Raw genomic sequence first — 22,121 nt, forward strand, 5'->3', positions numbered from 1 at the left:
CTTTCCCTGAACTGTACAGAAAAAATAACTCTTAACAGAGTTAAGAAGTGATGTCTTTGCACAATGTACATCATCTGAATTCAAGATAATGAAAATGAATTCCCCTTATTTTGTTTATTTAATAGATATTACAAACCCAATGTGTGGTTCTTACACTAGAGGCTGCAAGAGACGCTCAGTTCAGTACTCACGAGGTTTAAGTTAGTCCATATTTCTGCAGGAAGTGACCTGCGGATGGGGAGCATGAGATGACACGATCTCACTCTTTTCACGGGAGAAATGTACAGTAAATGCCTAAAATAGACACAGGCTTTTCTGTATCATAACAACAAGCAGTGACCTCATCAGACACATGTGTACAAATCGAATCCCATTGGAAGGATTTGTGAATTAGTTATTGTGAGATCTAACTGTTTTCAGGTAAAAGTTTAGGAAAAAAAGAAAGAAAAAATAATCAGAACAGGCCACAGATACTAAAATAGTTGTGTAAAATGCACTGAGTACTGAAATTTCTGCTCATTTGCAGCAGTTCAATTTTATCTCTCCAAATACTTACCTATATATCAAATGTACAAGTAAACCCTCCTCCCTCCCCACTCCCTCCCAAATATCATTCAAAAAAGCTAGCCTTGTCTTAGGACTGAAAAAGCAAGATAGATGCCTTATGAAATCAAACTTTCTAATATCAGTAATCAATAAACTAAATACACATTTTATTTGGTATTAAGTAACTGTGTACATACTACTAAAAAGTTACAAAAGTATGGTATCTCTGGAAGTAACAAAGTGGTCCCAATTTTTTTTTTTTTAATAAATAAAATCTATATTTGGGTTGGTTTGCCAGTAGAGTTCTAGAAAGAACAGCAGTAGCATACAAGGCAAAGTTGTTTTGCAGATTTCAACCATGTTGTCTGAATGAGGCTATGAATCTTTAAAAAGGCAAATCAGAAAGCCATATAGGAATCAAGTATCTCATTCAGTTTTTATTCTCTGTGACAAGAGGTTGAGTAAGCACAATGAGAAGACAGAGTTTATAGTGAATCTGAGAATTTAGCCTAACTTTGAAATTTACAGAGATAAACTATCTTCACACAAGCAAACGCTCTAATGCTTCATATATATTCACTGTCCAAGGTTGCAAAAAGAGAGCCATGTGATATGACAAGTAATAAGCAAAAAAAAAAAAGATTGCCAAGTACTTCTTCATGTCAATACACAGATATTTTAGGTATGAAGGTGACGTGAATTATATGCTGGAAGCTAGCACACAGCAAGAGAAAAACATTCATTTCTAATTGCATAAGGCATCAGTTACTAGTATGTAGCACAATTCACCCTCCTTGGGATAAAACAGACTTACTAAAAGAATCTTAAATACCAAAAATGTATGTTTTATCTTGAGAAGGAAGAATCAGGCCTAAAACAAAAAAATGCTTAAAATACCATATCTCAGCTTCTCACACCCAAAAATGCCACGTGCATAAAACAATCCTTATTTAACAATGACATCAGTCTAGCCTGAGATACTTATGTATTAACATGAGACAAGTTAACAGTATTTAAAGTTGACTAAAGTTAATTACTTACAGTACTTTCATAAAACAGTTAGATTTTTTAGAAATTGTATTTTTGCATCATTAGTGTATTTTGCAACCTACAGGAAGTTTTATAAGTGCAAACACCACCTCATGCTCATTATGTATTAGAAGCCTTTATGTAACAGAAAGGTCATATAAAAAAACCAAACACCCCTCATTTAAGACCGAGTTACTCAATTCCTTACTGAAACCAATGGCAGCTGCAAAAGAAAACACCAATACTTATTATTTTTCACTAATTTTTAGAAGTGTTTATCCACCTTGTCAATTTTGAAATTTTAAGTTCCAAAGCAAATATTACAGTGATCTTCTGTGTTAACCTGTTTAAAGTCAACCAATTAAGAGCTCACATTCAATCTTGTCCCTGTTATTTTGCCATTTCCTTAAGTTGATTTGCATCATACAGCAATACAAACCTTGCAGGTAAAACTGTTAATAGCTGGTTTAAGTGCATTTTCTGAAATCTATTAGAATTACAAAAACAAGGTTAGCACGTTCCCAAGAAAGCACTGTTAATTTTAACTACAGTCCTTTTCATATAAATCAGAATACCACCAGTACTGAGTATCAAGAAATTGTTTGTAAAGAACCTTCTTTTAAAGGCCTTCCAAAGAATATCTGTAGTATACAATGCCAAGACATTTCAAGAAAGAAAAAAGGCTTGACCTGTAGTGTTGAACCTGCACTAGGCATTCAGTTTCATTGGCTATATGGTTTAGAAATACAACTGCAGAACTAGGTTAAGTGTGAGAAAGATGACAACCACAGAAGTTGTTCAATATTAAAACTTGTATACAAATGTAAAACCGGTGAACAGCAATTAAGGCTCAAATCCATTTACCCCAGTCTCCTGCAGTCCTAAGTACAAATGCGTAAATACCAACCTTCTGAAGGGAAGCAAGCTAAGCCGATACAGAACTCCTTGACAAACTATGGTCTGTGTCTGCAAGCACTTGGGAAAAATCACTACAGCACATCTCCATAAATGTTCTTTTCATTACAGAATGAAGGCAGTAACTTCCAAAGATAAGGAACACTCTGAACCTTGGTTTGTCTGCAGCACTGCATGAGTTACACAACTTGTCTTCAACTGAGGATAGACTTGTTTCTATTACCTATACTTCACATGCACACACCACTACATATTTAAAGACACATTTTATCCCCTTGACAAAGAGCTGAAGACAATTCATTTTTCCTGGATTAACTAACTGATTAGGATGAACTTTTCATGAAATCCCCTTCCATCCCATTCCCCATGCTGTTCACCTACAAACAAAACATGCATTTCCAGGTGAATAAAAAATACTGCATCATCTGAACTTTATTTTGCTCATTTAAGATAAAACAGCTCTCCTTACATCTCTAAGGAGATTAAAAACTGCCATCGCATTTTTCATGCGCTAGAGATGAGCATTAGTGTGTCATTTAAGTATAAAGCTAATATCACTTAAATTTTCTATGCTATGTAACAATTCCTTTGTATCAGATTATTAGCAAGTATTAAATAGAAAACCAATCCTATTCACTATTCTGACATCACCTTCGGTAGTCCATTCCAGATTGCTAGTATTCACATTATATACACTGGTTGTAAAATTTGACAGGAATTAGAAACTTCAACAGGCTACCATAAAATTGTCAGAATTCATCTGTGAAGTGTCTGACCTATACAGAAAAACAAACTTTTGAAAATTAGTTTTTGTGTAGGAAGGACACAGGCAACAATAGGTAAAGTGTTGCCAGCCCAAGTTTTGATCTCCCCAGCACAAGTCCATGATCATAACTCAGCTCAGTTGCCTTTAACTCTCCTTGTTAATGATCCCAAAGCACAGAACATACAAATCAAGCAATAAATATTGGTAGCTGCTAAAATATACCAAGGTTACACTGCAGATTCAAAATAGGAATTTATTTCCAGAGATGAAAATATATGAAAACTATGGAAATCCGCTCTTCTACGTCACTTTAGTGGTAGAGCAAACTTCACACAGACTGGTATTTGAACAAAGGAAGAGAGAGTGTTACATATAATTTATACAAATATCTATAGGTATATTTCAAAAAGACAAAAATAAGTCAGATATACAAAGCTGTAACAGAAAGTAATGGTAAAAAAATACATCAAAAAGCATTAAACCAGAGTTCAGTGCAAACAACGTTTATAGCTTGCAGAGCAAAAAGTTACAAAACAAAAAGTTTTGAAAGTATTCATTTTACATTTCACAAATTTACAAGTGAAAAAGCAAGCATGCAAGTTTTCCTAGAAAAGACTATTCACACACACAAAGATCTTTATTAACAGTAAGTACAAAGTTCTATGCACATATTCTCCAGATTGCTTGTTTAATGAGAAGCCAAAGGTAACCACTACAAAAAACATAATCATTCAATCACTGAACATTTTCTGTTTTGGTTTTGTTTTTCCACATTTATTGCCACCTCTCATTTGTAGATGCGACTCTAGAATTAAGCTAAAAAGTTACAGATCCTTACCTGCCACACCAGCTGAAATCATGTGTACCTGGGTAGAATCTGGATTGAAAATACTGTTCAACTTTTCCTTGCAGTTTGAGTAAGCAGCAAAATATATCGCTCTAAAATTAGAACAAAATCCAAGTTATGTTACATTTTCTGTGTTGATACCCTTATGAGCAGTGCCATTAACTTCACTAACTTAAGATGATCTTGGTTCAAGTCTTACTTCCTCAGTAAAAAACTACTCAAGGAGTAACTCTTGCAAAGTAGTGGGACTATTCTAGGAATGGAAAAGAACAACAACAAAAAAACCCCCATACTTTACAACTTTTTCTTCCACAACAGCTCCAATTAACAACTAGTGAGGAGAAGGATAGATAATTAGAAATATGGCAGTGATTTTTGTGACTCCAGGAAGTTTAGCCACAGAAGCAAAATACTGCTGAACTGAGAACTGAAGTTACAGTATTCTGTATTTCTTTAACAACAGATCAAATTTGTTCTAATTGACCTAAACTTACTTCAACAGCATTACAATTTCAAGAGAACTAGCAAGTATGTATCTTTTTTTAAAAAAAAAACAAACAGCACACTTAAATATTTTATAATATTATTCTAGCATTTAAGATGCAAGTATTAATAACTTGTAGTTATAAGTATTTATATTTTAAATGCTAGAACAGCTGCAAAGCTGGGATCCACATTGTTTCTTTAGCTCTGTATTTAGAATAGACACAGATTTTTTTCTTTGAATGAACCACAAAAAAATTTGAAAACTTGTACTACAGTCAAGACTGGGATGGTATCAAAACAAAGCTAGACATAAAAGTCAGCATGCCAATGCCATATATTATAGAAAATGCTTGTTTTCGCTCATTAAAGCTAAGAAACTTACTTTAAGCATATCTAAAACTCACATTTAAGGTTGTAACTCATTTTTTATTTAAACTTAGACACCCCTCTACAAGAGAAAAAATGAACATGCAATTTTTCATGAACAGAACATTAACCTCATTAGCTGTGCAAACATGTTTTTCTTTATTATAAAAAAGATGAAGTGCTTGTTTCATGGGTGTAACTTCTAAAACAGAATCTGAACTCAGTTAAGTATACTGGATGTGTTATGAAACACGCTTCTCTACAGCTTGTTTAAACAAAGAGCTGCTGTTAAATCCACTTAGCTAATGCTTAATTGAAATGAAGTACTGGATGAAGACCGAGTCTGCTCATGGGGAATGAGGATGTGCTTATTTATAAGACTTCACACATTTTATCAAGTTGACATTTGGGGGTAGGGAACAAGCAACGTATTTCACCTGGGGGAAGAAGGGAAGGGAATTAGAAAATGTAACATAAAATTGACTTGCAATTGAGGATACTTTCCACTGAGGATAGTCATGTATAAAACGGAATCCATTGCTGTATAAAAATTGATATTACTTTTTGAATAGCAATGTTGAACATTCAGACCAGACTGGACAAAAGCACAGGCTCTTCAGCTTAGGAAGTGCTGATACTCCACACATGTCAAGACAAAGAAAGCTACTGGACTTACTTCAGCTTCTCCAAACAGCAATGCTAAGTTAGTGATCAGAAAATACCTCAGGTATTCCTAATTCTTTAAAAAAAAAGTGCTAAAATAAAAGTAGTCCAATTCCTGAATTATGTTTTTCTCTTATTCATGCAGAGGGTCTACAGAACACCTCATCTTTCAGATCTACATAGAAGATAATCAATGCTGAATGGAAAGTCCAATTTAATAAAATTTTCCAGAAGCATCTAAAGACCTTAAACCAGAAAAGTTAAGATACTCTCCAGCTGGGTGTGCAGGAGACAGGAACATCTCCTCTTCAGACCAAAATGAAAGAAAAAAAAAGGAAAGCGGGGCACTAAGTCAAGGCAAGAATAAAACCTTTGTGGAATATATTCCCTCTGCATAAAGACTCTTCTCAAACACAATAAAAATGGGCCAGAAAACAACTATAGCCTCATCCAGAATTAAGTAGTTATATTAGTCTTGCACAGCTTTGTTTCCATACTCTTCCTTACGTATTCTCCTATTTTTGGACTGAACTTAGGCTAACACTTGTATGTAAGGATCAATTCAAACTCTGGCATAATCTGCACCTCGCTCTGACTGCCAGCACCAGCCAAATAGCTAGAGCACATGCTGATGCAGAGCAACTGACAGCAGCAACACCACTGCCAATTACATCAAATTTACATCCTTGTCCACTGCACTCCCTGACACTGCCCCAGTACCCTTTGGAGTCCAGCCCACTGCTAGATCTGCTTTCTCTGGGACAACTGGTAAGTGTGTCATCCTACCAAGTCTTGCCCTTTTTGAAGTTTCAGAACAGGCTTCCTTACTGCCCTTTTTGAAGTTTCAGAACAGGCTTCCTACTGCAAGGGGACAATAGTCTGTGTTTCATCAGAATTCAGGAAAAAAGACCCAGTGCTTTGAGGCTACAACCACAAAACTGCTTCCTGAAGATGATGGATTAACTGACAGCTAAATCTACCTTTGTATTTTCAAAGGTACAAACTTCCTGTTTACATATGCAACTCACTTAAGCATCTTCCTTCTTAACTGGACATAGCTCTGCATAAGGGATAGTACACAATAGTAAATACTATTATAATAGTATATAGGATAGTAAATGCTGAGACAGTTGGTGCAGCGATGTGGGACTGGAGCTGTGGCATTCACAAGTGGCTCAATTTCTCAGACAACTATATTACCCCAGGAACCAAAGGTTATTTGCTATTAAGTTATTTACAGCTGCAGAGGCAAAACTCACTTCAAATAAACCTTAAATCCCTTAATGTACAGCAACCTAAGTTTCATCAAAATTATTTCATTTACCATACATGTTTGCACTTACCTGGAAGGAGCAACACCTACTAAATTAGGACCCAGCCCTCTAAATAGAGAACGAGGACCTTCCTTTTGCAAGATCATCCTAGAAAACAAAAAAGTGACAATACTATAACATTTACATTAAAATGAAGGAATGCACTGACCACCATAACTACATCATTTTAAGCTTTACTCTGTGTAAAACTTGCACAATAACTCACAACGCAATCCTAACCGCAAAAGATTAGTCACTTCCTAGAATCAGCATAAAATAAAATTCTATTATTGCTTGACATGCCATAGGAATCCAGGAACTAAATGCATAAGTAAAGCCTTATGACGTCAGTACAGACTTTCCTCAAAGATAGGAACACATACATACATGGAGTTATCTGTCACTATGAAGTTAAAGAAAGTGTCCTTTTATCAGGGAGAAAATACTAAGCATGCAAATGTTCACATTCGTGTAGGTTGTAGATTGTTCAGGCGACAAAAATATTTGATTCTATTCTACATTTCTTTCATCATCCTTTAGCTCCCAATGTTTGGGAGCTTTTTGGGGTGGGAAGGACAGGGGGTGAAGGCCAAGAGAGGAAGAGAGGAGAGAGACTTATGAAAGTTCAGTTACAGCAAGTCTTATGCCTTCTGAGAGCAGCTCAGGAAGATGTTAGCTCTACTGCTTATCATGCCCAGCCAGGGACATCTTTCACAACCTATTATCTACTCTTCTTAAAATGACAGACACCTCAACATGGCTTTGCATGTGCTACCCTGCTTTGATTCTACAAAACTCCTAACAGTATGCTACATGAAGTTACAGTGAGAAGTTAGAGGAAAGCAGCCTTTCAGATACAAGGTCCTGCCTTCCCCATCCCCATAAATGATTTAAATCCACTAAGCATTCAACTAAGAACCCATTCTCAGCTTTATTATTTCTGTGCAATAGAGTGATTATTTTGCCTACAGTAAAAGGAAATGGAAACCTCCAATGTGAGAAAGTTGCCCTTCCTTGAGGCTGGCAGGGATACCAGTTCTGAAGTGTTGCCTGTGTGCTCCTACCCAAGCACTGCTGCTGGGCTGTGGAGCCAGTGGCCTCTCTTCAACTCATTCTACAAAAGACAATCCTTACCTCCCCATGCAAGGTAACTCACTTAAGTTTGAGATTAACTGAAAAAGGAGTGTAACCTGTGCAAAGAGTCACAGCAACAGCACAGCCCTAACATCTTGTGGTAACAGGTCCACTATAAACACAACTCTGGAAAGACTCCTTGGGTGGCAGGGGGGTGTCACCTACCATCTCTGTGGGATTTACAGAGAAACATAGGGATACGAGCAGTGAATTGAGACCTCAAAAAAAGGCATTACTAGCACTTAAGTGTTTGGAATACCTATCCCATGTAACTGTGGTTTTTAGAAAGAGTGGAAAACCATTATGCAGCAAGGTACACTGGCACAGTAAGGGGATATCCACTAATAAATATTCAGTTTTAGTAAGATCAATCTGTCCAACAATCTAGATGCTAATCAGATATGGTATTTTAAAAAGTATGGTAGGACATGGGAGGAGAAACAAGGACTATGCATCCCATCACTGCAAACTGCTCTAGCAATTGCTTTAGAAGCAGATTTAAAGTTAATTCTTAACTACTTCACTAGATGTTGCAAAACAGAACTCTGTGCTTATAGATTTAGAAACACCAGCCAATACATACAAATAGTTCTGTATATTTCTTCTTCAGAGACACACACAGGTTAACAACAAGTCAATTACTCAAAGCAAACTACCCTTGTATAAATGGTTATTTTGTTTGGAATTTACTATCCAAACACATGAAAACCATCTATAGCACTGAAGGAGATTCCAAACCTATTCTGATTTCCAGCAGCTGATTCACCACAGTTCTGCTGCTAAATCAAACTGAAAGTTTGGATTTTTTTTTTCCAGTAAGCAAAAATAAAATGGTGGTTTTGCACAATTACCATCACTATTTAGGAATGCTGGCATATAACATGTCCAGCAACATCTTAGCTTTGCATCCATAACAATTAGATATGATTTCACTATGTGGGTAGCATTGCTCCACAGCAATAATTGGAGTATTGAACACATACTCAAAAGCACTTTGGAAACACAAATTACTTAGACATGTCTCACCCTAAAAGCATTTCTAACACTTACAGAAGAAATTATTAAAAAAGTCTTACCATATTCCAGAGCTCAGCATGGGCACAGCGTCAGATTACAGCAAAGCTGAACACAATTAACATGATCTGCATCCACTTGGAACGCTAGTTAAAAATCACTACCACCACAACATCATGTGTTGAACATATAACACATGCATGTATACAAAGCAGCAGTAACCTCAGTGTCTTAAGAGAAACTTAGGAGTGAAGTGTATCAGGTCTATTTGTTTCTTCTGGATCTACAGTGTCCCAAGACTTGACAGAGCAACAAAGAGTTACAGAAAAGTTGCAGCAGACAGGATTATAATGGTGGTAGTTACTGACGCTCTTGTGCATTCACAGACACCAGCTGGAGGAGTTCCAGAGCCTACACTGAAAATAAGACACAAACTTTTTGCATTAAAGAGCAGATCCCAGCGCCTGCACTGTTTATTGAAAGCACTAAATGGCAAATCCACGGTTGGAAAAGCAGCACAAATGCTCCACATGGCCTTAGCTGACCTGCTTGTGTCACATGGGGAAGCCTGCATTGGGAAGCCAGTCAGATTTCCATCATCAAGACCTCAGGTTTAAACTCAACAAGATTAGAGGCATTTGCAATATGATATACACCACAGATATTTAAGAATAAGGGAATTTGCTTTTGTTGCCAGAGAATGCAGTCACCTGTACCCCAGTTCTGAGTTTGTTTCCTGACAGAGATGCCTTTGAAATCACCTCTGTTGATGCTTAAGATGCAGAAGTGATTCCACAACCATCAGTTAACTGAAATTCTGACATCATTTGCCTGATTCACCCTGCTTTTAGACTGAGTATTGTAAGCTTTGGAACACTGTACTGAGTTTGATATGAGAAGAGACAACCAAACCCTGACACCTACGAGTCAGAAAATATCAAGTGACAGTAAAAGCATGAGAGTGACAAGAGGGATCCAGTTTGATTTCCCCATTAAACAGCCCTAGTCCCTTAACCAAGAATGATTATGTCCTACACCTACATATTTTTATTGTCACAATCCATTGCCATGTCATTCGGGATTTTTTTTATATTTACTGTTATTTAAAGACCTTGAAACCCAGAAAAGTTACTTGGCATCTCAGTTGCTTGATACTAACCTGGAAGAAAACACCTCTAAGCAAAGAACAAAAGCAGCAGAAGATACACATTCTTGTATCACAGATAAACAAACAACAGGTCTAAGAAGCAGATTTAAAAAAACAAAAACAAACAAGCCCTACAAATGAAGTTCATCATGGACTACCTCTACCTCAGTCTGAATTTGCTTCCCGAGAAGACCAAGTTATTTTAGGTTTTAGGGATGGGTTTAAAGCATAGCAGGCTTCTAGCAGAGAGGCGTGAAACAAACATCTGTTCATCCTGGTATTCATTCAGATACATTTCTAAACAGAAGATAAATTCATAACCTAACATTCAGGGAAGAAGCTGAAGGGCTCAACTTCCATCAAGAGAAGCCAATAAGGCAAGTGTTTTGGATGAAAGTCTCCGTCCTTGTCACAATCTGAGCCCTTCCTTCCCACATACCTATTCCAAACACGTTCACCCATCAAACTCTTATATGTAAAAAGGCTCCAAATCAGAACTTCCACAGTAAGAACTATATTCCATTCAAGGAGCTATTTGGGTACAACCTCCATTTAAGCAAATCCTATCCACTAACCAGATTAAGCCTAAATCCTACACTGCAACTGCCAGAAGGGGCTCTCTACAAACTACTTCTCACTGATTAACTGGGGATAGAAGATAGCTGGTCTGAGTCTTATCAAATTCTTTCTAATGCAAGAAGAAGTAGCAGGTTCTTTCTGGAGGAAAACCCCGCTCATTCCCAAATACTGAAGGTGCCTCCCTATAACTGGCTAGCTTGAGTCTCCCAGAGTGAAGTGAACCCTGCCTGTGGTCTTTACTAGCAGTCTAACTGCGGCCATAGAACTTTCCTGCTGGCTACTGAACATCACAAGCACTGGTGGCAAGGAGAGGAAAGGCAGTCCCCATTTAGTGAGGTGCTACGCAATCAAAACATCCCAGATCATGGCAAAATCTGACCTTACCTATCTCTTACTAGCTCTAAAAAACTGTTACTAGTCACACATCCAACAGAAGATACCAAAAGGTAGGAAGGGTATGGAGTGGTGAAAGTTGAGAGAGACTAAGAGAAACTGAGTTAATTTTCATAGGGCTTTTTGCCTCCATATTCAGCAACATCTACAATTTGGACACTAAACAGTTTAAAGAGTCTTATACTAACACTTTTTTAGGATGAAAATAGAGTCTGGCACTTAAGTGTTACAGTGCTCCAAGTGAGTTTTGTGGACGTAGTTTGGAGCTGTGAATTGTGCAGAGTATACATGCTCTGGCTAATTCAAGGTACAAACTCAAGTATGAAGGGCATATGGAAAAGTGCAATGTGAAACAATTACAGTTAAAAGACAAAATATGGGAAGTCATTTCATGGTAGCATCATGACAGACATAAGAGCCTGAATCCTTCATACAGATTCATCCAACACACCTCTCTTCCTCCCTTCCCCAAATGAATGAAAAACCTGGTAACATGTACACTCACTTCAAACAATGGAGAGGTCCAGGAGAAATTCTAGTTACTCTATTGATGCTAGCACCATTCACAGCATTGAGATGGACTTCAGAGATGTAGAGAGTGACAGAGGAGGACTGCAATCGTGTTTTCACAACTTCCAGTGGACATGTCAGAATTGCACCAACAGTACCTCCACATCTGCAAAAAGAAATAGGATCATCACATTCTTAACTGCAAAGAAACTGAAGGATACATTCACATATAATTAACATTATACTCAACACAGTCAAATTGCAAAAGGTGAAGAAACAACTGGAACATGTGTGACAATGCTGCAGTTATTTGCCCTTTAAGGCAAGCAAACTGTTAAATCAGTTTAACTCCACAACTTGGGAGAGAAAATTTAAACAGTCAAAAATATAGTTTCCCAAAGTAGCAAAGGTGTACAGTCTTCAGTACATGCTGTTCAAATCAGTTCTGGAAATTAGCTCAGTATCTGAAATGTTTAACTTCTTATGGTAAATTTTAACTTTTTGAATGTTTAGTGCACTCCTGACCACAAACAAAGTGCCAAAATTCCTTAAAGGTAGAAAAGATTTATGCACTATGCACACAGGACTACATGTAAAACCTGCGATGTGGCAATTTAATAAAATTAAAATACTTATGAAGACATCTTCAGAACTCCATTTGTATTTTGGGTATTGTACCACGAAAGCAACGATTCCGAGTGTTTCCTGAGTTCTGCCCATTACAGCAAGACAGACTAGATTCTGAGTACAGAATACTGTAGAGTAGAACCTGGGAAGACAAAAGAGCTTTAAGTGGCTAACCAGGTGAAGACTAGCAGATTTTGCTTCAGTCTGCCACTCGTTTCTGTGAACAAGCCAAGGCAAGTTGTGCATAACTTGTGCTGACACTGGAGTTACTCCCATTCTGCTAGAGCAGAACAGAGCCAAGAACATACCGCCTTTTAGCATCTCTGCTCAGAGGATTCTTCTGGTGCTTGTTCATAATCCACTTATTAATATCTACACTCTTATCTGTTTAACTATGATCATATACAGCCTCTGAGGGAAAAATATCAAATCCACAAATTCTGATTCCAAAGACAACCCCAAATTCCTTGACATTACCATTACAAAAAGTGCTTCCCTTGAACTTTTTCTGAGATCAGTATTCTTAACTTTGCCAAATACCCTTCTTAAAACTATGACCAAGACACTATATGCCCCTTTAAAAAAAAAAAGGGAAAACAAACACTAAAAAAACCAAACCTTGATTTAAATTAGGGTGTTAATTAATGCTACTAACAAATCAGTCTGAAACCCACTAACACACAAATACAATTGGTACTAAATTCAAAGGGCCCAGCATTCACTTCTCTGATGCAATAACTAGTGTTTGATTCTGACAAGATAGTCACCAGCTGTTTTGTTGTAACATGAGAGGCTCAAACACCCCTGAAACCTTTAAAAACCTGTAAGACTTGTTTAGTAGTATTTTTTAAATAATGTCTTCCAAAATGCAAAGGAGAGTTCAGTACAAATTAGGAATAATAGCTAAGACTCAAGATCTCCTATAAACTTTCATGGGAAGGCAGTTTTTAGTCTGTTCATTCTTCTACTGCAGAGAACACCGGAAATAATGGTAGTTGTTAGCACAGCACTGCATCATAAAAAAACTAACCTGTTTGCCTGAAGTGACAATACCAAACACCTGCAAAGTAGGATAATGTTTGATGATGTTCACTTAATGTTCCATTTAAACCTAGTGACCTAGAGGTATCCTATTACTAAGCCTAATGGCATCTTGTCCCACCCCTAACACCAACATTAGACTGAAGTCTACTCTCTTCCAAGTTTTAACTGAGGCAAGAAATCAAGTTTCTTTGTCAGTCTGGAAAAAAGTGTTCTCACAGAAGACAGTCTTCCAGTGTACACTGCACACATGCAGTAACAGACTGATACCGCTTTTAGAGTAGCATGTTTACTCTTCTAATGGTAAGCTATAAGTAGACTTTTTAAAATAAGAGTTGCATGAAGAGACAGACTAGATGCGCTAATATTTATTTTAGCCAGCACTGGAAGCAGTAGGAGCCTGTAACATGTTAACATTCATGACATGAATGCATGAGAACCACAGGTGGGCAAACCCTGAAAACCAACTTGACATGGAGCTTTAGAGCTTGAGCATCTTCAAGATAAACAGCAAGTTATTGTGCTTCCTGCAGTTCAATAGCAGATACTGCTGTATGGTAATGTGACTGTGCAGGCAATATAGCAATTCAGCTTTAGAGTTTATTTCCTTTCTTGCAAGCCCTCTGTTTCTGATCCCCTCAAGCCTACTCCCTTTAAGATCTTTCTGCATTTGATTTTGGACAGGTCACATGAGGACTTGTTTTCAAGCAACAGTAATAGCAAAAGAAAGCATGTGGTATGGTTTATATTAATGAGATAAATACTATGGAAGGGGGAAGAAAGGAGGAGGAAAAAACCTGGGCTGCATTCTTCAACAGGGCTTGGAATTTGAAACCTTTAACGCTACTGGCTCCACAGCTATGTCACATTGGAAAAATTTTCCAAAGTTGAAGATTAATGCTGACCTGGAGCTTGTATCCTGCATGCTCCCTGCACCACACCCAAATCACCACAAGGGATGCCTGACTGCAACAGCACTGCTATCAGACATTCACTGTGGATGGGTTAGAAATACTTCATTCAGCAATGGATTACTAGACTACTAGGGAAGAGGGCAGACACACAGCTACTCAATGCTTGTTCTTTTTAAGTCTGCCTACATCAAGCATTGCTCAGTGATAACCAGCTGATGTAACAGCAGCCAGCACTATTTTTACATGCATCATAAGGAAGTAGCAGATCACATGCCTCCCTTTAAGAACTGTGCATCCTTTACCTGCACCACATTCTGTCATTCAAGTAATTTCAAATAATCAGCTCTTGGCAGTTTCTTACTGTTGTGTTGTTGGGTGCTTCTTTGGGGTTTTTTTGTTGGGTTTTTTTCTTCTTTAAACAGTTTAAGATGTCTCAACTGAACCTGAGAATATTTTGAATGTTTGCCACTAACTATTGATAGTTTGGATTAAACTTCTGTTTAATTCTCCTCTGTCCCCTATCTTCAAGATCTCAAATTGCTACTTATAAATGAGGAAAGCAGAAGAGTTTTATAGTGCTATGTGGTTCTGTATTGCTTACAAACAAGTCTTTTTGCAAAATACCCAATTTCTACTTCTGTCAAAACGTAATACCTCACTCTTCCAGCCCTCAAAAAGCTCCACATAATAAAGAAAGCATCTGGAATTAAAGAGTGGAAGAAAAAGTCCCCAAATGTTGAGGAAACAGACTTTGCTCAGTAGTCACAAGATCCACTGAGTTTGAACTAAACCACTAAATGAATTCAATAACTATGCACCCTGTACAAATAAGCAACTTCTGCAGCATGCCAGCTCTTCTGTCACCAGCATCAATGACAGTGTATTTTACTTAAAAATTTTTCCGGCCTTGTTTATTTAACACACAAGAAATACTGTGAAACAGCTACTTCTTTGTGCTCCAAGTCCTGGCAGGCCATTAACAGCCAGTCACCAGCTCCAGCTTAGCAAAAGTGTTCCAGACTCCTGCCACCCTTCCTGCTACCCTCCTCATCAGCTCAAATTAAGGGGAGTTTTTTTTAGTTTGTGGTTTAAGACAAATTAGGCAGTAGCACAGTTTCGAAAAATATTTTTTAAGAGTTAGAAAATCACTAGATTTCTTCTCCTCAGTAACAGAGGTGGGATTTTGTAAACTACTTAAGAAATTTCTACTACCTAACACCACACTGGGCTTCAGCATCTCCAGTCATATACTAGGCTCCAACAAATGTGATGTGTGAGAACAAGTAGGTAAGCAAATACACTCCTGCTGACAGTATAAATTGGAAGAAGGGCAAAACCTGAGACACTCCTCTGTGTGAACATTTACAGCAGTTTCTAATGAATGCTGTTCAGAAGACCACTTGCTCATCTTACCTATCCTAAATCTGACATTTGCCTCTAATCAATGTTTACTACAAGCATTTTTCAGCTTTGCCAAGTAAGTATAAGAAAAACTTGCAAAGCTGACTTTCATCAGAAACACCTGATCATACAAGGGCATGAGAATCCACCTGTAGGTCCCAAGTAATCTGAAGGGCAGAAGAGCAAAGATCAGTAGGTAAATCCACAAAAATAAATACACAGGTAAAAAAGGAAGATTAAAATCCCACTACTATTAACACAGTCAAGTCAGAGAATTAAATCTGTAGCTTAAACTGTACAAGAAGGCACAAGAGACATTGCACTTGGTGAAACAGATACAGGGACAAGTAGTTATCGTCTAACTTGCAGGATTGTGACAAACTTAAAACAACAACAGCAAAACTAAGAACAGTTGTCTACTTGACATCTCTTGTACAGAAGAATGTAGGAAGATGGCAATGCTCTCCGAAACTGCAGCTTATTCAAGAGAGCACCCATAAAAAAACCCAACATTTAATTTGATCCTTAATGTGCATTTAGAAATCCATCACCTTACCAGATTAACAGAAACAAACCTGGAACTATTTGGCCTTTAAACTCTGCTAGCAACACAGACACACTATTGACAACTATTTTCCCCAGATAAACGCATACTATTTGTGAGACACTGCAAGGAAAGAAATATGCACGTGCTTCAAAAACCTTATCCTGTTTGGCATTCAAATCCCAGGGTCTATTTCCAGAGATGGTTGCAAAAGAAAACCTTCTTATCTTATTGCAAGTTGAGGGTATCTGCTAAGGAATCACTGCCTTTGTCCAAAGTAGTTGACTATCTTCTACTGTTACCTTACATCCCTGCGAGTAAAAGCAAAGACAGCTCCAGCATGGGTTAGAGTCTCAACTTCAGCCACTGGACTGCCTATAAATGCTCCAAAGCACATTAATATTCCCAAAACTGGCATCAGCTGACCTAGAATTTAAACTGTCAGTGTAAGAATTTTTTTTATTCCTTCAGATAATTATGTAATTTATAAAAATAAAAGATGAGGCCGCACAGCGCTAGCCTCAGAATTACCTTTCACAGTACTTGTAACCACAGCCTCAAAGACTCAAAGATAGTTATCTTGGGTCTACATTCATTCATTCATGTATTTTACCAGCTGTTTCTCTTTCTTGTATGAAAATGAAAGTTCCATCCAAATACTGGCTGCCAAGAGAAATAGCAAGAAAATTGAGCTCAAAATTCTGTCAAAAGAAATAAAATGCAACCCAAACAGAACTCCTTCTAATCTCTTCACCACTTACTGGAAATTTAGGTGCCAAATGTATCAAAAATTTCATAAAGCTGTCTTCTAACACGAGTGTCTTCCATATCAACAGATGAAGTTGCAAGTTCAGATATGAAGTTTAACACATCTCTCTTTTGAGGGCATTTAAAGGCTGTAGCAAGTACAACTTTCAGAAACAGCAAGAATGTGTCTCATTAATCCTGAATTTTCAGGGTTCTCCTGTTATTACACTGCTAAACTTGTACATTCTACACCTTTCCATCTTTAGCATTAATATGACGACTACGAGTACTGGCCACCAGAAACCCCTAGCCCCCTTATTCACCAATCATGGGTTTGTTGCCAAAACTTAGAGAGCGTAAATTAAGCTAACATCCTTGAACTAAAAATACTAATCGCTATTAATACTAATACTAATGGCTATTTCTAACTAACAGCATAAAAATAAAATTCCCCTGATGTGCTGACATACAAAAGTCTGCAAGTGAAAACAGGAAAAACACCACAAGGGGAACAAGCATCACTGGGTCCCACTGTCCAAAACAATCAACATGTACCACATAGCTTCTATTAAGAACCAGGGTAAATAAATATTTACAACAACATTTGTATTAAGTAAAAACAGCTGAAAACATCAGTCATCTAGAAGGAAATATGAGAAACAAAACAGCTTCACAGTTTCTCAAGTACTGACAGCAGGTTTCATGCAATTTGGTAACCTCATGGAACAAAACCCAAGCAAAACCCAAGCTACTCAGTGCTTTAAACAAACACTGTCTTATTCTGCATAGAAGAGTATCTGAACACAAAAAATAACCTTAGGTTTGGAAAGGAAAGTACTAACCTTCTTCTATGCCTTACAACAGGAAGAACTCATTCTGAAAGACATCCAGGGTTATGGCAGGAATGCATTTTAGGGTAGAGGGGAGTCCAAGAGCTTGGCAGCTCAGTTATGGCTCAAGTGGCTATTTTCTGAAAAGGAGTAAAAAAAGTCCCTGTCACCCAACTACCTGCTACATTATTCATTAATATCTTCTTAAATAAAAAAAATCCAAGGGTCTTTCACCTTTACTTCATACATTTCAACAGTATCTGATCTTTCTGAAGAATTCAAACATTTATCTTACATATATTTTCTGAATCTGAACTATTTCAGCCACTGCAGGGATTTGCCAAGAACCTCTGTCAGACAGAGTGATTTACATTACAGGTCAGTTTGAGACAGTTCTATAATCGGGACAAACAAACAAGAGACTCTCCCCTGGACTCCCTCACATATTAGAGAACAGCCAACTTCCTGCAAGAAACACCAACAGTAAAGAAAGAATTAAGAAGTAAACCTGAGACAGTCCAACCACGAACTCAGAAAAGCACTAACCCAAAACAGTCCCTCCTCCGCTGAGGGACCAAAGCCCAGGCAAGTTCCCATGCCCTAATGGAAGTTTGTATGGTACAGAATTACTGTCATAAGCTTTCTAGAAATGAAAAATAAATCATGAAAACCTGGAAATTATTTTTGTAGCCAACACCTGAATTTTCATTCAATGTACCAATTATGACTGCAAGCAGGTACATCCACAACATATTAATCTTCCCTATAAAGCAAAACATTAAGGTCTATTACTTTTTTGTTGTTTTAAGTAGTCTAATAACTAGAAAAGCATGCAAGTGTGTAATTTACATACTTGAACTAAAGTCTACATTTCAATCACAAGACTTTGTAATTTAAGGATGCAGAATGTTCAATTGATTTCTTCTTGGTTTGGAATAAAAGCACCCGAGTTTATAGCTGTCTACAGTGACAACAGCTGCTATTTGAGTAGGAGATGGAAAAACAGAAGATACACAAAAAAATCTACAGTTTGATTCCTGAAACAGAGGAGTTTTGAGCAATGCAACCAAGTAGCTCAGAAGATAAAAAACACCAAACAAAAACAAAAAAAACCCAGGAGTTTCACCTGAAACACAATTTTGTATCATGATCCAACACTACAGGCGTCCAGCTAGATCCTGCTCCCACAAGGGCAAGATACTACTAGCAAATGGAGCTGTGGTAACTACAGTTTGTGGAAAGAGAACCTGACAAATAGGGGTATCATGACAAAATATGAGCTAAGTGATTTCAAATGTGTCACAGCATGAAACTAAACTCCAGGTACACTATCAATCCATTCAGGTATGCTCTCTGCACTTACTCTTCAGTATAGAGTGCACAGTAGCAGTTTTGAATACAGCCTAGAAAACTACGCTTAGGACAGCAAAGTTACTGCATAGAACCAATTGCTTACAAATTCTATCAGTTAAAACTACTTTACTTTAAGGAATGTGTTCTTAAAAGTTAGTAACTTTTTATTCAAAAGGAATTCTTCCTTTTTCTACCTCATTTCCTGTAAGTGTGATGCTCTTCTCATGCTATGCATTTTCTGCTTCTAAATGCAACTGCTGTTATTTTTACATATAGAACTTCAGAGAATATCCTATTTAAAAAAAGTCAAGGAGGTCCAAGTAGTATGTGCAGGGAGGGGTTTCATGTAAATGAAGTAGTACTTTGCTGTTGTATTGGCTAATGCATAAACTAATACAGCAAAATCATTCAATAAGCTTTCTTTTCTAGAAAAAAATGCACCACTTGAATTCAATGATGGTGCGAGAAACTACATTAAAGCTATTCCAAAATGAGTACTAAATTGTTTCTTTTTAGACTTAGACTTAGTATTTCTTTGACAAAATATTGGTTGTATTTACAATTAACATGCAGTTATTAAACACAGATGGGATTCTTAAAAACAGAACTACTTGACTAAGAATTACTTTAGAAAAAACAAAACAAGTAGTAACTGCTGAGTAATTCCCTCACCATCACTGCCCCAGTGGCCAGCACTTCTAAGAGTCTACCAAACCTGTTGGAAAGGGATAAGGATGCAGAGATAGGAAAAAAGGAATGAGGGGAAAAAATTACTATAAATATAAAACTAACTTCCAACATAAACCTGCAATGGCCCAGAAGCATTGCAGACAGTTGTTGAATTGGTCATGAAACAACCTAGGCAGCTACAGAAAAACCCCAGGATGGCCCCACCTACATTACTAAAACTGCAATGTCATCAGTTACAATTTCATTACAGAAAGCAGAAATTAAAGACTGAACTTAGACATTACAAAAAAAGGCCAGCAGATTGAGATAGTCCTGTTATTTCCATATAGTCTCTAGTGAAAACTACAGGAAAAAGCTTCCTTCCTTTTTCTTAAAGTTTCACTGAAGATTAAAGATCACTCAGGTGATCTGTAGTTCACCATGCTCACAAAGAAGTCATGAGATGACACTAAATAACTTTTCTACTGCTAAATGTGACAAATATACACCGATAGCTTTGCTGAACTAAGGTTACAGGAAATGTGTGGCTGGCACATGAAGGAACGTCATTCAGCCTTTTCCTCACAGTATAACCCTTGACCCAACTGGCCAGCAGCTAACTGTAGACCAGACTCCTCTGCAAAAAATAGGAATGAACAAGTTGAGCTGAGCAATCTTCATCCAGTCTTAAGTTTCAAGTTTATAAACCTTCTCTACCATTACACATGATTCTGCACAGTAATCTCCCCTGTGCAGAGCTATCGAGTTAAAGCAGTACAATAAGGCAACACTCCTACTGTTTTTCTGAACGTTTACAAGGATGTGAAGTCTGAAGGAAGAGTACACACTACTACATCTTGGGCCTCCAGCTGCACAATCACTCTCCTCTTAGAGTGCCAAAAATTAGGGGGGTGAAGAAGCACCCACATAAACTCTAAGTCAGGTGCATAACACTGCAAACTCACCCAGACCTGCTCAAAGGAAACACTATTATTTTTCCACCTCAAACACCTCAGTCCAGAGGCAGTGAGTTAATTTTGTCAAGAAGGAACACAAATGGAAATCTAAGCCTCAAGCTCTCTCATGGGATGCAAACCATGTTCTCAGTCTGCCACTTCTCCCACTTCAGCACAGCCACGCTCACCACCCAAACGCACTTTTATAGTTAAGCCAAACAGGATCTCCAACTTTCTCTTTTAAGCTAGGTGCTCCTCCCACTCTATCCCTGGAGGGGCCACAAGCTGTGTGACTGCATACATCCCGTGCATTACAAAGCTTAAAAAGATGAAGGGAGACTAACACCTGCTAAAGGTACAAGAGTTACCTCAAACCTAACCAAGGCTACATGGGCCACATCTTCATGTCTAGCTATGTTCGTCCCTCTGATTTCTTCTTCATGGGCGGAAAGCTGCATGACCACGTCAAGCCCCACACCTAAAAGCAGTACACAGGAGAGCGCTGAAACGCATTCAAGCAACACGTACGGCGGCATGTTTGGGCAGCCTCTCCAATGCAGTGGGGGAGCCCACGCAGAGGGGGCTCAGCGTGTTTCTCCGTGGAAATGCCAGACAACGGACAAACTCCTGGAATGGCGATCAGAGGGAAGGGGTTATTTTTAGGGGAAACCTTCAACCCCGCTTCCCCCATGGGCCCACCTACCACCCGCACGTTCCCCGTGACAAAACGCAACACCCGGGGCCGAGCCTGACAGGCACCGCACGCCGGCGGCGCGCCCAGGCTCCCAGCGAGGGCCAGGGCCGCCTGACCCGGTGGCCAGAGCGCCGCACAAGCCTGGGCCCAAACGCGCGCAACCGGCCCGGGGCAGGCCCGGGAAGGGCCTCAGGGTGCCGGGCGGTAAGCGGCGCGCCGGGAGCGCCTCAGCGGCCCCCTCCCCACGGCGGGGACCCCCTCTCCCCAGACACAGAGGAGGGGCGGCAGCGCTTCGCAGCGCCTGCGCAGCCCTCCCGCCCCCCCGCCCCCCCCCCCCGCAGGGCCCCCGCGACGCCACCGGGCAGCCGCTCCAGGCCGCGGCCGAGCCCCCGGCCGCCCCAACAGCGCGCCCGCCCACCTCCTACGGCAGGCCGGGGCCGGCGGGCTCAGCAGCGGGGCAGGAGCCCCGCAGCCGCTGGGAGGGGGTCCGGGAAAACCCCGCAGGAGCCATTTCCGGGGGACGGGGCACAGGGCGGCGCCCACCACACGTCCCGCTCTGCTGGGGCGGCGGAGCCTGTGGGAGAGGAAGGGGGGGGGGGGGGGGGGGCGGCCGGCCCCACCTGACAGCCCGCGCGGA

At 39.0% G+C, this 22,121-nt stretch overlaps 1 protein-coding gene across 1 annotated transcript in view; it reads right to left on the reverse strand.

The window, feature by feature from the left end:
* SLC25A36 (solute carrier family 25 member 36) overlaps positions 1–22,121 on the reverse strand; it is a 33,871-nt gene that overhangs the window by 11,528 nt on the left and 222 nt on the right. The window contains exons 2-4 of the mRNA XM_069792084.1: positions 11,704–11,874; positions 6,962–7,039; positions 4,095–4,195 (exon numbers count right to left, since the gene is read on the reverse strand). Coding sequence (XP_069648185.1) covers positions 4,095–4,195; positions 6,962–7,039; positions 11,704–11,874 — 350 coding nt within the window. The remainder of the gene's footprint in view (positions 1–4,094; positions 4,196–6,961; positions 7,040–11,703; positions 11,875–22,121) is intronic.

The sequence above is a fragment of the Haliaeetus albicilla genome, chromosome 9 (assembly GCF_947461875.1).
Source record: "Haliaeetus albicilla chromosome 9, bHalAlb1.1, whole genome shotgun sequence".
Classification (NCBI taxonomy): Eukaryota; Metazoa; Chordata; class Aves; order Accipitriformes; family Accipitridae; genus Haliaeetus; species Haliaeetus albicilla.